The sequence below is a fragment of the Microtus oregoni genome, unplaced genomic scaffold, assembly GCF_018167655.1.
Source record: "Microtus oregoni isolate MIOR12 unplaced genomic scaffold, Mior012 000012F_ref0000307, whole genome shotgun sequence".
Taxonomy (NCBI): domain Eukaryota; kingdom Metazoa; phylum Chordata; class Mammalia; order Rodentia; family Cricetidae; genus Microtus; species Microtus oregoni.
The window spans coordinates 19,521,294-19,538,960 of NW_024543071.1; the positions used below are offsets into that span (position 1 = coordinate 19,521,294).

A 17,667-nucleotide genomic window follows, 5' to 3' on the forward strand; every position below is an offset into this window, starting at 1 on the left:
ATGAAGGGGTGATAAACAATATGAGTTTTCAGAAGGAAACAAATATTAATCTTTTATAATAATTATAAATCCCCTGCATTCTCCACATACCATAGAAATGATTTGGTTCAGCTTTCAAATATTACGCAAATAAAACCCAAACAAGACAGAGAGGGGAGTTGTGCTGCGGTCTGCAAGGTGCACCTGTCCAGGGGCGCACAGGCAGCTGCTGCCGGCTCCTCGCTCGCTCGCGCGCTCACGCATGCGCAGCGGTGGCCTCCTCAGTGACAGAGCAAGTGCTTGTGCGTCAAGTATAAAATACAAGCCTTTAGTCACATACATCAGCTTCTTAGCTTTTGTCAAATTTTAAACAAAAAGGATAAATAAGGCACTGTACTTCTTAAAACAAAAACTGCTTGGTTCCAAGTTTAAAACCCAAGGAACAACCAGAATAGAATGTACAACTTCCCTTAGCCATGGAGAAGTTCCCTTCTCTGAGATGCATTTTCTGCCATCTCAAACTGGTGTTCTCTGTAACATGAAAGGCTTGATAAGCTTATAAAAGCAGATTTTGTTAATGCAAAATAAAAGGCTCCTTCTATAGGTCAGTTCCTCTCTCAGCGGCCATCCAGCTATCACTTGGCATCTAACCGCCTCCGTTTGCCCTGGGAAGAGTCCAGTTTGGCCTTGAGCTTTCTCTTTCTCTGGGCAGCCCGGTTCTCTGGGCTTTTTGTCAAGGGTCTGGCTCGGCCCCTACCACTGCTCAGCTTCCTGCTCCTCCTTCCGGCTTTTGGGGGCTTTGAAGAGGCTTCTCCTGTCCCCCTTTGTTTTGCAGGCTTTGTCAGCGTGTCAGAAGCTGCAGCAGGATGGCTAAACCTTTTGTTTGCATCCTCTCTCTCTTTCCTGGAAGGTGGGCAGCTCTTCCCAGGAGCCTTTTTACAGATCCTCACTTTATTCTCTTTCAAGGTCATCTTCCTGGACAGTTGACCGACTCTGTCCTTTGCAGCTAGCTTCTTGGCAGAAAGGGCTCTGCTGGCTTTTGTTGCTGGCCCCTTGTCCTTATCATCCCGAGTGCCATAGCTGTCTGCTCTTTTGCGCTTGTTCTGACCTTCCACTTTAATCAAGGTTTCAGGCATCTGCTTCCCTCTTCTCCCCTTGCTTCCTTCAGCCCTCTTGGGGTTGACAGGAAAGCCATCTGCACCCACCTGGAGGGCCAGCTTGGGGGACATCAGCGGGTTGATGCACACGCTCTTTCGGCCCTGCTTAATTTCGGAAGCCCCACCCAGTGAGCTATCCAGGCGCTGGGCTCTGAGCTTTCCTCGAATATTGGAATACTTTCTAAGGATCCGGGTGCTGGCTGGAGTAGGCAAGTTGGTGGGAGGATGGCTATTTCTACCTTCCCTGACTTCCTCCGCACTGTCTTCACTGTTAGGGCCGAGGCTGATGTCACTGCCAGCCTCTGGTTCTACCCGGCCAGAATTCTCTCGTAGTTTAGCCCATTGCTTTTGTGTTTTCCAATTATTCCTAGCAGGAATGGCTCCAGGAAATTTCTTTAAGTGTTTTTTCAAGCGTTCTGCCTGTAGTGAACTAGGGTACAGGGTGGAAGGAGGGTACTTCTGAAGAGGGTGTTTAACAAGGGGTACGTCTCCTGGAAGACGAGTATTTAATTTCTTCACAATCACCAGAGACCGAGTTTCTGTTGTCTCTAAGAACCACTTACAAATATTAGACAGTTTAAAGTTCGTCATAAACAGCATCTGAACAGGAGAGAACTTCTGCACCTCCAATGAACCCCTACACTTCCGTGACCTCTTCTTGCTCTTCCAAATCTCCTTCAGCTTGTCGGACTTGCTCCTTGCTCTTGCTGTTGGCTGCGCTTCTTTCTCCAACTGGATCCAGCCCTTCTGAACTTTCAGGTACTGGGCGTTGAAGTTGGCGATCAGCTCCTGGTTCTCTTCCTCTGCACACCATCCCATGAACTTGGGTTGCTCCTCCACCACCGTGTCTGCATCATCGTCATCTAAGGACTCCACACTCTTGGAAGCTTCATTTTCCTTTGGTGCTGGATTGACTTGTGTGACTTTCTTCTCAGAAGTCACTTTTGTAGTGTCCAAGGCATCCACACAATGATGGTTGTGTCTCAGGTTGTAGGTTGAAGACGGCAATCTCTTAGGCCGTGTTACCAATTTTGATGGCCCAGGAGAATCACCATTCTGACTGGCTGATATCCCAGCTAAGTTAGATGTAGCGAGGCCAGCGTCATCTTTAGAGCGGGTGTCCTCAGCATCTACCACACTCACAGCGGCTTCCACATCCTGTGTGGCAATGTGTCCCGGCTTCTCTTTTCCCTGCTCTGGGTCCCTCTTACAAGGAATGCTTTCTGAGGGCACACGTGCACCTCTCTCATCTAGTCTGGGCCAGAGACTGATTTCCAGATTCTCCCCAGGCAGTGGCTGGCTGGCTGTGGTGGGGTCACTGCTTGGGGAAGTCTCCCCTTCTCTTTTGACTTCCTTTGCTAGCAGGCTTTTAAGAGTCTGCCTTGTGATGACTCCCACTCCTTCACCCTCCTGCTTGATATCTTCATCCGGGGAACGTTCACTGACACTGGGGTTTTCAGTGTCCTCCAGATCTTCTCTATGGATGCTGTCAATCACTGAGCCCTCAGGTGTTGCCCCACCAGAGTGCCCTTCTCTTTTAGAACGCTTTACAGTAGGATTTTTAGAAACCTTGATTTCAGGGCAAGCAGTGGATGAATCCAAACCCTGGCTTCCTGGGCACTTGTCAGCAGAGGACGACTCTACAAGCTGACTTCTTAGGCACCTATCAGAGGCCTCAGGGAGCTTTTTACCCTTTTTCTTCTTGTCCACATTCTCAGGTGAGTCAACATTTGCCTGACTTGGATCATTTTCTGATGAGTATCTTACGTCACTGTCAGGCATCTCCAGCTGTCCTGCTCCACTTGCCGCCTCACCTCCCTCAGGCTCACTTGGGTTCTCATCACTGACAATGTTGCTTTCCAGGAGGGGCATGGCGGCTTCTAGCAACAGTGTCTCCCCAGAGATGTCTTCAGTTTCAGCCTCGGTACTGATGCTTTGGTCGTGCTCAGACAGTTCTAGACCTAGGGGAGGATCAAAATCCACAGTAGGACTTTCATTTTCTGAGCACAGAGAATGCTCTTCTCTGATGACTGTTTCAGGAGAAGACTGAGGTCTATATAGCAGGTCTTCACTGTCTTCTCCAGAGATGAAGGGGGTGCTTCTGGTTGTGGGAGCCAGGTGGCACTCCTGGAGTGTGTGTGTTTCATCTGAACCCCAAAGAGAAGCTGATGGCTGATCTTGCTCAAGGAAAGATAGTACACTTGCTGTGGGAGGTGAAACCACAACGCTACCTTCTGGAACATCAGGCATATCCTCATCAGGCAGTGGAGCAGGCAGAAGATGTGCTGGGCTATAGGTTGTGGTCTCTCCTGGCCTAGGGGAGCTGCTAAGATCCTGTTCATTCACAGTAAGGCAAACCTCTGGCTCCTGATGCTCTTTAGCTGATGACATGTCTTTGTCTCCTTCTTCAAGGGCAATGGTTCTTTCCTTCCTAGAATTATCTGGGGTATTTACCTCCAGAAGCTGCACACCTAATGTGGGAAGCTGCTCATCTACTGTAGGAAGTTGCTCATCTACTGTAGGAAGTTGCTCATCTACTGTGGCAAGTTGCTCATCTACTGTAGGAAGTTGCTCATCTACTGTGGGAAGTTGCTCATCTACTGTAGGAAGTTGCTCATCTACTGTGGGAAGTTGCTCATCTACTGTAGGAAGTTGCTCATCTACTGTAGGAAGTTGCTCATCTACTGTGGGAAGCTGCTCACCTACTGTGGGAAGCTGCTCACCTACTGTGGGAAGTTGCTCATCTACTGTGGGAAGTTGCTCATCTACGGTGGGAAGCTGTATACCTACTGTATGCTTTGAGGTGGAAATTGTAGGAGTCTGTTTGGGAGTCACCACTGCCTCTGGTACTATTGGTGAGCAGCTTCCCTTTTCTTGGGAACGTAAATTTCTGGCCAGTGTGCGAACAGTTGGCAGTTCACAACAATCACCATTAAAAAAGTATCCCCGGGTACTCTTTCGGGCTGTTTTACGAGAAGATAATATGGATCTTTGATTTTCAAAGTGGCATTCTGTTATTGGTTGACTGATGTAAACAACATCACACTGGTTGTCATAATCATTTATCCTCAAGCCCGATGCCCTCTTACTCTTCCGAGCAGTCTTGATGGAGGCTGATATCATCTTGGTTCGTGAGTGACCATTGGATGCTCTGTGCACAGCTGGAGTGGAGCTGGGAGCTAGCCAATCACCTTTGGAATGATCAAATTGGCCCATGTCACTGGGGTATGTCTGGTAACCCACCTTGTTTCTACCCAGTGAATGAAGATGGTTCTCTTGCTTTGGCCTTTCATCTTGTTCATCTCCCTCTAAATCCTGGTGTAAGAATGTTTTTGAGCTACACTGTAAAGCATTCTCTTTGTCTGCAGTACTAGATGAGTTTCCCATAAACCCTGAGTCCCATGTCTCTTCTGATAAAGCTCTGAATGAGTTTCTTTGAGAAACACAGCTACCACTCTCTTCAGTATTCTCAGTTGCCACTTCCACTGCAGTCAGACTTTCGACTGAGGCTGGGGTGTGGTCTTCAGTATCCTCACGGGGCTTCAAGCTGGTGTCTTCTTCCTGCCCAGTGGTTTGGCCCTCTAAGCTTTTGGGACTGTGGAGGGAGTTAAAAGAGGAAGAATCCAATGCAGTGAGACATCCTACTGTGGGACTGTCTGCTGATCCTCTGGCGTTAAGTCGAGCATCTGGAATTTCAGAGGACTCTTTCTGGACAATGGTCAAGGCAGTCTCTCTTCCATCTACAGAGTCTGTCTCAGGAGATGGTTCCTTCACAGTTTCTTCAGTCACACTCAGAGAGCTAGGAGAACCCGATGAGTCTAAGAACAAACTTAGAGAAGCAGGAGACTTCTCATCAAGACACTCATCATCCTTTTCACTTTGTCTGCTGCTCAGCTGGGCACAACCCGTACTGCAAGTGGAGGCATCCATCTCTGTGGAATCCAGAGGCTGCAGGTCCTCAGAACCTGGCTGAGATTCTGTGTATAGGTCACTCAGGACACGAATGAATTGCTTCTGATGATGCGTGCACAGTTTGACCATAAACTTCTCCAGCGGGGGCTTCGATGGATGGTTAGAATCTACCGCTGATGCCTCTGATGAATCCTCACTAGACAAACAAAGAAAAAGAAGAAATTAGTAAGTGCATTTCCAAGGACTGTTTCTATAATATGAACTGTATCAGACACTATTTATATTCTAAAGAGGGAGGGCATTCTGGCTAAAACTGTCATTTATATTCAAATCTATCATTTACTTTAGTTCAATAAGAAAAACATAATTAGAATATAAAGCCAGCTCACCACAGTCTCAAAAATATCAGTATCTCTCATACTTGTTTTTTTGGGTTCTAGAACATCAAAGAGAGCCTGGCACATGCTAGGAAGAGCTACACTCCAAACCTTCATACTTTTATACTTAAAAATCCAGAAATAATTAACTTAGGAGATATATTGAAAATAAAGTTTGGTCACATTTTTAACTTCACACAGCCAACACAGAGCAATAGCAATCTTTTCCACAAATCTGATCCAAAATGTGAACCTTGTCAAGTGCTAACATAGTGGCACAAGCGGAAAAACACACACACTGCAACTGTTAAATGCAAGATTACTGAAGACACTGTGTAAGATTCCTTTTAGGCTGTATGCATACACTGAGCCTGAACTACGAATAAATTCTGACATTAGGTCGGAGTCCCTCCTGAGATATCTCATTAAAAATATGCAAACATTCCAAAATCTGGAGAAAGTCAAATTCAAAACATGTCTGTGCCAAGTATTTTGGATAAGAAATATTCAGCCTGTACTTTTGCTGAAGGCCAAGGCAACCGTGTTAAAATAACACTAGTTTAAGTCTATTAACACTGACAAATATTCAGAGACACGGCATTACAGAAATCATCTTACAAGAATTTTGAGAACTCAATGGCTTTAAAATGATTTCTCAGAAAGAACAGTTGGCTGCAGAATCACTAATAATGATCCAGAACAGGACACAAACAGCAATAAGAATTTTTACATTTATAGGTATATTAGACAATGGAACAACAAGCAGGTTCTAATTTACAGCCTAAGTGAGGAGGCAGATGTGAAGTAGAAACACCAATGGTGACTTACCAGCTTTGGCTGGCGTAAGGCAGAAGTACTACCGTCACACTAGCCTACCACCTACTCCCCTAGACCATCGGCAGTGAACATTTCAGCTCTGTAGCTGCTCTGCAGGAAAGCTGTCTACCCATGGTGAAGCATTTGTCTGCTCTCTGTGACACAGGTCAAGGTGGTGGGAGAGGCCAATACTAGACTCAAGACAGGTCACAGGCATTGCCTGCAGAAATGGTCAAGAAGTTTCACAGTTGGTTTATGCTTCTGGATGCTTAGCTTTTAGGGAGCCTACGTGAATGGACCCCAGAGTTTGATACAACTTCTCCCCTACACACTCTTTTCTGTCCCTCTGGTTTGTAGATCTTTAGGAGATTATTATTTGATGGTATATAAAACACAACAGAACATGGAGGGCAGCTGTATACATGTGTGCTGAACCATTGTTGATGCTGCCTTTTGACTTTCATTTCCTGGGCAGGAGATGCCTTTGTAAGAAGGCTTGCTGAAGACGGCCTGTCTTTCCACCTCCCACTGGTAGTGGAGTTATAGGAACTGACACATCCGATTCCACTCTTATTCTGACATTTACAGGATTAAAGGAAAGTTGTCTCGTCTCTCTGAACCTTAGTTTCCTCATCTGTATCCTGGGACTGAACAGCAATATACTGAGAGACTGCACAAAAGTGGGGCTTAAATAATTTTGCTTTCTCTGTTTCTAACTTTTTGGGACAAGGTCTCTGTATATTGTTCTGGCTAGTCTGGAACTTCCATCAATCGTCTTTCATCTTCCAGCCTCTGCCTTTTATATATTTGGCTTATGGATGTGGTAGCACACTCTAGCAAAAGCAATCAAGGTTTTTGTTTGTTTGTTTCCCAGGGGGACTTGAAACTTTCTGTGTAGCTGAGACTAACCTCAAGCTACTCCTCATTCTCTGGCCTCCACTGCCTAAGTACTGGGATTACAGTTATGTCCTATCATGGATAGCTAAATTTTAAATACCATTTATATTGTGCATATGTGCCACAGCATACATATAGAGAAGTCAGAAGGCAAACTTTGTGAGTATGTTTTTGCCCTTCCGAACAGGTGGGTCCCTGGAATTAAACTTAGGTCATCAGGTATGGTGGCAAAACTTTTATACACTGAGCCATCTTGCCAGCACCCCTCCTCTGTCCCCAAGTTTTTTTTTGTTTTTTTTTTTTTTTGATTTTTCGAGACAGGGTTTCTCCGTAGCTTTTGGTTCCTGTCCTGGAACTAGCTCTTGTAGACCAGGCTGGCCTCGAACTCACAGAGATCTGCCTGCCTCTGCCTCCCGAGTGCTGGGATTAAAGGCGTGCGCCACCACCGCCCGGCTGTCCCCAAGTTTTAAAAATATTTTTGTGTCAGTCTTTAGAGTCACATTATCTCTTAACACATCTGTCTCTCCATCTGCCCTTGTTCCTTGAGACAGGATCTTCTCTGAGAATCAGTAATTCCTGACCATCAAGACAAAGGCAGAAAGTTGGACAGTTGGAAGACAGTAGTGTAGGGGATGTCAAGTGATATGTTCTTAGGTGTGTTTTAAGGCTCTGAATCTGATGTGTTTTTATTTGGATGCACAGGTAGGAGCCCATCAGTAGTGTCCTTGGAGCCAAGAGCCTGCACATTAAACCCAACCTTTGTCCAGCTATCATTAAATAGCTAACTTTACAACTATAGTCATAAAATCACTTTTGGCTGTGCCTCCAAATTACTACTTACTTTTCCCCTCTAAAATGTTTCTTAACTAAATCTAAATTTAGATGATTTTTAATCTTATGACTTGGCCATTTAATTTTTAGAGTTAATCATTTTTTAAATTTTATTTTATTGAGCTATACATTTTTCTCTGTGCTCCCTTCCCTACCTCTCCCCTCCCCTTCAACCCTCTCCCATGGTCCCCAGGCTCCTGATTTATTCAGGAGATCTTATCTTTTTCTATTAGAGTTAATCTTAACTTCCTGATAATTATATTGCTTAATTTTTCATGTTTGGCTTTCAAAAAATGGTGTCAGTCTGTTTTAAATGGTTAAGTTTTACCCTTGTTTGATGTTATTCAAGTAGTCCTGCATCTTAACAGAGCCCGAATAGAGTACTCCCACTAACGTTTCTAGGCAACCAGCAGTGAACCCAGAGCAGAGAAATTCTATCTTGCAGACAGTTCCCTCATTCTAACTCTCAAAAACAACAAACAAAACAAACCCCCCAAAACAAAAAAACCATAGTATTTTGGTTCAGTGATTAATCTGTATCATATTATGTTCTTGACACCTGACTAAATATGAAAAATATAGTAGAGACGTTGCAATCATCTGCCTGACTTTATGTAATGTTGAAATCACATGTTATTTCTGATCAACAGGAGCCCTTCCTGTAATAGTTAAGTGAATTATTTATCAAGCAGAAATACTTAAATACTACCACCAAAGCACAATGAAATCACAGGGGTTGGGAAACAGGAGAGGGGTTGTAAAAGGCAAGGAACCTGACTTCCAACTCTCAGAATTAGTCCTCGGTTTATCTCCTTGGTGAGAAATGACCAGCACGGCCTTGATCACATAGTCTTTCTACCTTTAGCTCAATGGCTAATTTAGAAGGGTGTGGTAAAAGGATAAGATAATACTCATAAAAACTGTAAAAGGCATAGTTTAAAAGCAATGAGTTGCTTCACAACCCTATCTTTAATGATTTACTCAATGGTGTTTTTCTAGATCAGAGGTTAGGCACAGCTGAACTCTCCTATCCAGTCAATACTGCAATACTTACATTCCTGTGGTTGATATAAATGGTGGGCAGTCGATGTCTATGCTAGTTTCCAGGAAAGGACAGATGAAAATGTGGCAGGGAGCTGAGAGCCAAGTATAAGGATCTAGAATCTAGGAGTAATAGGTTCAGGCTCTCCCCAGCAGCTAGCTCTTGACCACCTAAAGACTGCTAGGTAGGCAAATCACCACCGATATATATATATATATATCAAGACCAACACTAACTACATGGGAGCTAATGTTAGGCACAGAAAAGGTTAGTCTGAGAACATGAAGAGCAAGAAGGCTTTAAGCAGAGTCAACTCTGGCTTGCGTCTTCGAAGAAAACATAGATGTGTATCCACAGTCCCCTACCAAGGTGTACAAGTGGTATTTACTAGGCGATAAACTGAAAGGATGTTTCCCATGTCCTCCCAGGGTGTGGTAAATCTGCTGAAAGGTTCAGGCTGGGGGTGGGGAGCAGTAGAGGGGAAATAGGAGGATGTAAGTTATCTGATAGGAGAAACGGGAAAGGAGACCCTTAAGGGAGGAAGGGAAATATCAAAGGAGGAGGGTAAAATAAGGATGCCAGAAAAAAGTCTCAAAGAGTTTAACTATTTACCTTTAAAAAACTATAATACACATAATTTTGTATAATTTTTAAACATATATGGTTTTAATGAACTTTTCTCATCTGGGTTGATGGTGCTTCTTCCAACAGCCAAAGATCACCTAACAAAAGCCAATACCAGACATGAGAAGTTCCTTTTTGAGTTGTTGCCCAGGGCTATCCAAGAGATTTCCAAACATACAATTGCCATTGGTTTGTCCCCAAAGAAAGCTCTTACTGCTGAAGATACCACAGACTTGAGGAATGGCCCAGAAACCCCTGAGCTGTGACCGACCTGAATGTTTTGATGGCACATTTGTCCTTAACTTCTCATATTTAGAAATCTTGCATGTCTAGACATCCCTCCATCCATCCATCCATCCCTCTACCCATCCCTCCCTCCATTCATCCATTCATCCCTCCATCCACAGAACTGGCTAGAAGTAAACCAGCTACAAGTAAAAAAGTAGAGCTGAGGAGCCAGCTCGGTCAGTGAAGTTCTTGCCATGCAAAGTATAGGAACCTTAGCTTGCTCCCTAGCTTGCACATAAAGAATGGGGGCAAGGAAGTGTGTACCTAGTGGCAAGTTCTTATAATCAGCCTGGGGAGGTTAAAAAAAAAAAAGAAAGGAGGATCTGTGGGGCCAACTGACCAAACGGTCTAGTCTAGCAACCCCTTTGGGGTTGCATATCAGATACTTAAACTGTGATACATAACAGGAGCATTACAGTAATGAAGTAGCAAAGAAATAATTGTATGGTTGGGGAATCACTGTACTAAAGGGCTGCAGCATTAGGAAGGTTGAGAACCAATGCTCTAGTTTGAATTGGTGAGCTCTAGGTTTAGTGAGACCGAGTTCAACAAAATAAGGTGAGGATCACTAGAGGAGAATACCCAATACAGAGTTCTGGCTGCTACATGCAACACACACACAACACACACCAGCTAAAGCTGCTCATCTTGGTTTTTAAACTTTCTGATTTTTAACCAGTCAGTCTGACTTATTACATTATAGTAAAATACAACTACATAGAAGATTCAAGGTTACATTTTTTTTCTTGTTTGTTTTTTGTTTTTCAAGATAGGGCTTCTCTGTGTAACAGCTTTGTAGACCAGGCTGGCCTCAAACTCACAGAGATCCACACCTGCCTCTGCCTCCTGAGTGCTGGGATTAAAGGCCTGTGCCACTACAGCCTGATTTCAATGTTACTAACGCTTTAGGTCTCTCAGCAAATGGTGAGCAGTGAGAGGTGTGAGCTAGAGAAGGAGCAGAGCGGAAGGGCCAACAGCTTTCCAGCAGTGTGATGGGCTCAGAAAGTAGACATTTCCAACAAACTTCGTGAGTCTTCCCCGCCAAACTCACATTTGCTTGTAACTCAATCACCCCAGTCAAGACCAAACATACTACAGTTGATGCTCGTTAGACAAAGGGAAATTTAAAGGATGTAAGAGATGAGATTTGGAATCAATGGCATAAACTTAAAACAATAGTTCCTGAAGTTACAACACTCAGTGATGGAACAAACACTAATTTGGTAGATTACAAACTGTCAGAACAAGAACTCCTATGAAATAATGAAGTCGACTTCAGGAAATAAACCAGTTTCCATTTCAGGCAGAGACGTGACCTCTGGATGTGAGCTGAGAAGTCATGTATCCTGAGCCTTACAGAGTTGAAAGTCTGGATGGTAAGGTCACTCACATGAGAGCACAGAATAACCAGACTACTACATTATTTATTACTTTTTCTTTCTTCTTCTCAAGTGAAAATTAAATTTATGTTGTTCTTAGGGAAACTGCTCTTTAATTCCCAGTTTAAATCATCAGGACAAAACTACCACTCCTTAAACAAAATATAGACAGGAAGGGCTCCTTCCCCAAAGAAAGAACTAATTTTTTATGAATGTTTAAGAATGGTAAAGAGACAAGTAACTGCTGAAAGATCTGGCACAGCCCAAGTGCTAAAGAAGCCATCATTAGACACAGTCCCAGGAATGGATATGTATTTCCTTTGTCATAATCATCCTATCTCAGGGCAGTGCAGGCGGAGGGATATCCATCTAAAAGAGCTACGAGAGGAGGCAACAGAAACAAAACTAAAGGACGTCATACTTCATGAAAAGCTCAACAACACAACTGTCTCCTCTTAAGAAATAAACTGCTGGGGGCTGGAGAGATGGCTCAGTGGTTAAGAGCATTGCCCGCTCTTCCAAAGGTTCTGAGTTCAATTCCCAGCAACCACATGGTGGCTCACAACCATCTGTAATGAGGTCTGGTGCCCTCTTGTGGCCTGAAGACATACACACAGACAGAATATTGTATACATAATAAATAAATATTTAAAAAAAAAGAAATAAACTGCTGTACTTCTGACAGATAATCTTAATTTTTTTGGGTGAGAGGAAGGGGGAACCTTCAGATGATATACGGACCAAAAAACTCCGTGATGTCCTGACCTCCCGTCTCTTAACTTTCTCATGTTTCCTTGAGGTTCTTAAGTTTCCGCTCTTGAAATTTTAGATTTTAGAACTACACACATCTGTGGTATATCCTAAAGTTTGAGGCCTTTGATGGCATATAGCAAATTACTTAAAATGAACACAATAAAAATTATTCCTAAGTAATCTAAAGATGCCTAAAATTTAGTATTCTCAATTGTCTGCTTCATAGATATGGGAAAAAGGAAATGTGTGTGTGTATAAAATTGAAATACAGGGATAAACAAAGTATTTCAGTTTCTTTTTAAAAGAGTTTATGTGAGGCCGGGCGATGGTGGCGCACGCCTTTAATCCCAGCACTCGGGAGGCAGAGGCAGGCGGATCTCTGTGAGTTCGAGACCAGCCTGGTCTACAGAGCTAGTTCCAGGACAGGCTCCAAAGCCACAGAGAAACCCTGTCTCGAAAAACCAAAAAAAAAAAAAAAAAGTGTGTAAAAGAGTTTATGTGTATGGATGTTTTACCTGCATGTATGTTTGTATACCAAGTGCATGCCTAGTGCCCACAGAGAGCAGAAGAGGGTGTTGGATCCCCTGGGACTGAACTTAAAAGAGGTAGTGAGCTGTCGAGTAGGTGCTAGAAATTGAACCCAGATCCCCTAGGAGAGTAGTCAGTATTCTTAACTGCCACCATTGCTTTGCGCTCACATTTTAGTTTCTTAGGAGATGGGGTCTTGCTATGTTGCCTTGTTGGTCTAGTCCTCAAGCATTCCCACCTCAGTCTGAGAAGCTAGACTACACTGCACGTGGCCCAAATGTCTTACATCTACTTTTCCTTTTCTGAGGTGTTGTCATTATTAGTCTTTTAAAGCTATCCTGCACCAGACTCTATTTAGAAACACCCAAAGCCACTGCTGAGATATGGTGTAAGGTGTGGAAGGTGTTATGTTGTAAGGGTGGACTTAGATTCACATTGGTTTTACATAGGAACACTGAAAGACAAAAACGTAACTAAATGTATGTACTCTCATGTAGACATAAAGCTGATGAGGCTCTATTAAATATTTATCCCTATTGCTATCACTTCCCTTGCTTCCAATACACTACTGAGTTCAGTTACATAGGTTGGTTTTCTTGGAAGCTCGTTGCCATCAGTTTATTTTAGATGCTGCTATTATTTACACTTGTTCTTTCCAAAGCCCAAACCAAAGTCTTGTCTCGTGGTTTATCTATGAATCTTCTGCCAACTTCCCATTGCTTCACACTCCACCCTTCAGCCCATTTCCCTGTCTGCAGCAAACGCAGCTCTTCTCCCAATGTCTCCACCTTTTATTAAAATGCCCATAAAAGATTAGTTTATGTGTACTTGCTTGTAAATATGTATGTGCACCATATTTATTGTGCTTAGTGCCTTCAAGGGCCAGAAGAGGGCATTAGATCCTGAATCTAGAGGTACAAACATTGCTGAGCTGCTGTGTGGGTGGTGAGAATTGAACCCTGGTCTTCTGGAAGAGCAACCAGTGCTCTTAACTGACGAGTCATCTTTCTGGGTCTCCATATACTTTTAAAACTGTATCTTTGGGCCGGGCGGTGATGGCACACGCCTTTAATCCCAGCACTCGGGAGGCAGAGGCAGGCGGATCTCTGTGAGTTCGAGGCCAGCCTGGTCTACAAGAGCTAGTTCCAGGACAGGAACCAAAAGGCCACGGAGAAACCCTGTCTCGAAAAATCTAAAACAAACAAAAAAAAAACTGTATCTTTGGGGCTGGAGAGATGGCTCAGCAGTTATGAGCACTGGCTGCTCTTCCAGAGGTCCTTAGTTCAGTTCCTAGTAAACACAATGTGGCTTACAACCATCCATAATGAGACCTGGTGCTCTCTTCTGGCCTGTGGGCAGACATGCAAGCAGAATACGGCATGATAGATAGATAGATAGATAGATAGATAGATAGATAGATAGATAGATAGATAGATATAGATAATGAAGTCTGCTTGCTTTTGTCTTCTACTTTGACAATGGTTCTATTTTGATTTAGATTGCTGTTGTTTTAAGAAACAAGGAATGACTGACTGGTTTAATTTTCCCAAAACAGGATCACAAAATACAGACTGGCACTTTTTCACTCATAGTCCTCAACTGGGGTGAAAACAAGACTGACCATGCCTCAGTCTAACATAAACATGTCTGCCTCATTTTCTTTTCTTTTTCTTTTTTTTTTTTTTTCGAGACAGGGTTTCTCTGTGGCTTTGGAGCCTGTCCTGGAACTAGCTCTGTAGACCAGGCTGGTCTCGAACTCACAGAGATCCGCCTGCCTCTGTCTCCTGAGTGCTGGGATTAAAGGCGTGCGCCACTCTGCTCATTTTCAAAGTTCTGGCGGCCTTCACAACACAGAACAATCCGATTTCCTCCTACTTCCATAGTAAGTTATGACACCTCCAAGTAATTCACTTCTGCTTTAATTTATTGGGCACTTGCATGTGCCCAGTAGGAGTCTGCCTTAGTGCTATTTTACATGCAGGGTCTAATTTAGTTCCATAGCAACTGGACATGACAGGTACTACAGCCCCTTTTTACAGAGGGCAAAAACAGGTTTGGTAACTTGTTAAAACTGTATAGTAATAGAAGGCTAGTACTTTAAAACTTTAAAATCCTGTTTGCCAGACTTGGATACCTCCTCTTTTCCTACCTATTCAGGCTTATTGAGACTTTAAAAGGCTTCAATTTATGGTTTTTGCTCTGCATCCAAGTCCCAAGCTTTTAATAACTGATATTATTCACTTCCTTGACATGTTTACTAGAATCAAACTGATACTGAAATTTAATTAGTTGAGCTGAATCTAATGGTAAAATTCCTCATTCTCATTTTAGATTGTGTGAATCATGCTACAGTAGTATGGACAAAACTAAATCCCTTAAAACTCCCCAACATTCATGTTTTCACCTCAGGAAAGATTGGAATGGTACCAAGAGTCACATTAGTCAGCAAGCTAACCAAGTCTCTTGTGACTGTACAATAAGAATGTACTTAACTATGCACTTGAAAAATAGCTAAGAGAAGGCTGGAGAGATGGCTGAACAGTTAAGAGCACTGGCTGCTTTTCCAGAGGACCTGAGTTCAATTCCCAGCACCTACACTGCAGCTCTTAACTGCCTGTTACTCCAGTTCGGACACCCTCACACGGACATACCTGCAGTCAAAACACCAATGCACAGGTGGGGCGGGGGAGGGAGAGGAACTGTGTAAGAGGCCTCATGTTCCAGAACCTACACAACAGCTTACAACCCTCTCTTCACTCATTTCAGATGGGATGCCCTCTTCCGGCCTCCTCAGCAGGCAAGTGGTGCACAGATACACATGCTGACAAAACACCCATACACATAAATAAGGGAAAAAAGGGCTACAATAACAAATTTCACACATTTTCAGATAGCCTTATCATGTAGCCCCAACTAGCTTTGAACTCATGATTCTCCTGCCTCCTAAATGCTGGAGTTAAGGGCTATGCTACTACACCTGGCTTAAATATTTTAACTACAATTAAGAGGGGGAGGAGGCCTGGGTTCAAGCAAGACACTTTGAAAATAGAGAATACGCTCAAGTTTCACATGTATAGATTATCACAGTGTTCTGGAATAGAACCCAGTTCTGTATATTCTTAAAAAGTTAATTTTAACTAAAACTAAATATACTATGACTCCCAGGCCTATGTTATGTCTAAATACTTAAGGTGGAATTAGGCTACACCCAACAGAGAAACTGAAACCAATAAAAATAATAGAATAAAAAGTGACTGCTTGGTGATTCTTATAAAACTACCATCTCATTCACATATAGTTCATAATAAATGCTTAACATTGTGAACTAGTTTTGAACACAAGCTATTGAAAATAACATTAAAACCTATTTTAGTATCTTTTTCATTGAGAAAACACTGCAATGATGTAACCAGGTTTCTAATGCCTTATTCTATAAAGGGTAGCTACTTATTCCCAATATTTAAGCAGATTTGTATATTTATTTGTTAATTAAAAATTATTTGTACAAGGTCCAAGGTTGAACCTAAAAGTCATTCAAACACCCTTACTTCACAGATAAAACACAAAGGATCTAATAAAACAGTGTTGAACATTTAAATAGAATATTAGTCAGTAAACACTAGTCCTGGTTCGAAGGCCATCAATGCTCTGTTATGGATGAGGGAATTTTCCCCCTTACTCAAGTGTTCTCTTTTTTTTTTTATGTAATTTTCTTACTAAAGATCAAACAAAATCTACAATGCAACAGGCATTAACAGTTCAAGAGATGATATTGATAAATCAGGCATAGAAAACATTACCTTGGAGGATATAAGTCAAACTCTCAGCCAAAAAAAACTCATTGCTGTTTTACTCAGGGTCTAACAGAGAGGCAGCGAAATGCTACACTCCTGATTGGTGTGCCTTGTTACTTCTAACTAACCACTTAACAAGACCACCTGAAAATGCAGGCGAGGAGGGCCAATGATGTTTTTGCCACGTTCTCCCCCAGCTTTAATGGCTGGCAGTTCAGATTCCTGCCTATTCCAAAAGGTTTTCTTTACTATGACTCCTGGAAACTTTGGAAACTTAACAGTTAAATGTTGCTCTAAAACTCTTCAAACTACATGCTGCAGGGAGCTCAAGTGGCCTGCTGCTCCTCCTTTGAGTGCAGAGCAGGCAGGCAGACAGCACCTGCGCCTACAGGCTACAGAACTACTCAGGCTGATTTGAAAACACAAAGGATGACTTCCCAACATTCATAAACTATTTTTCCAGGCTGTTTCTCCTATCACTGTACTAAAAATCTTTCTTTCCTTCTTCTCTCTATACGGATGAAGCTACCCGACCTCCTGGTTTGTTTAAAAATCGCAGCCATGTATAGGAACTTCTGGCTAGCCCATTTCAGATGAATCTAAATAGAGGATGATCACTCTGACAATTTGTAAAAATTCTACAGGTCTTTTTCAGTTTGATTGAAGATGTTCAATAAAACTGGGTAAATCTTACTTTATAATGCTTATTATCTCTTTGTGTCTCTGCCTCTGATCACTTATACTCTCTGCCTTCACTTTGGCCTGTGTCCATCTTCCCTGTCCCTTTACTGTCCTATCTCAGATTCAGCAGTCTGCACATTTCAGGGCCTCCAGGCCAGTCAGCCAAAAAGCATGCTGTTGCTTCTTTTGAAAATTTAAACACTACAGTTTTCATTAACTACAAAAATCTCTAATCGAAACACTAGGGACATTTCTTCAGCTGCCCAATTAATTGTCTTATTAAATGTCATCTACCTTACAGGTATAGATAAAAACACAGCCTCAAAATGTCTGTCTTTTAAAACTAGCTTTTAAAAATGTCTGAGCCCATGCATTGTTATCCTGTCACCTTCATAATAGTTTAAAATACATTTGCACCTTTCCTTCACCCATAAAAGGAGTTGTTTTGGCCTCTTTACCATGTCTAATTTATCTCATCATACATTATAAGGGGTTTATAATTACCAATCTCCTATTATATTTCTGGTTAAGAACTTTTGTCTCCATATTAAGATAACTCCATTATTAATTTTTTTAGGCTAAGAAACAGGGATAATAAAATTCCAAGTT

At 42.6% G+C, this 17,667-nt stretch overlaps 1 protein-coding gene across 1 annotated transcript in view; it reads right to left on the reverse strand.

Moving 5' to 3' along the window:
* Positions 1-262: 262 nt before the first annotated feature.
* Lcor (ligand dependent nuclear receptor corepressor) overlaps positions 263-17,667 on the reverse strand; it is a 105,574-nt gene continuing 88,169 nt past the window's right edge. Inside the window, exon 8 of the mRNA XM_041660856.1 lies at positions 263-5,244. Coding sequence (XP_041516790.1) covers positions 615-5,244 — 4,630 coding nt within the window. The 3' untranslated portion in view covers positions 263-614. The remainder of the gene's footprint in view (positions 5,245-17,667) is intronic.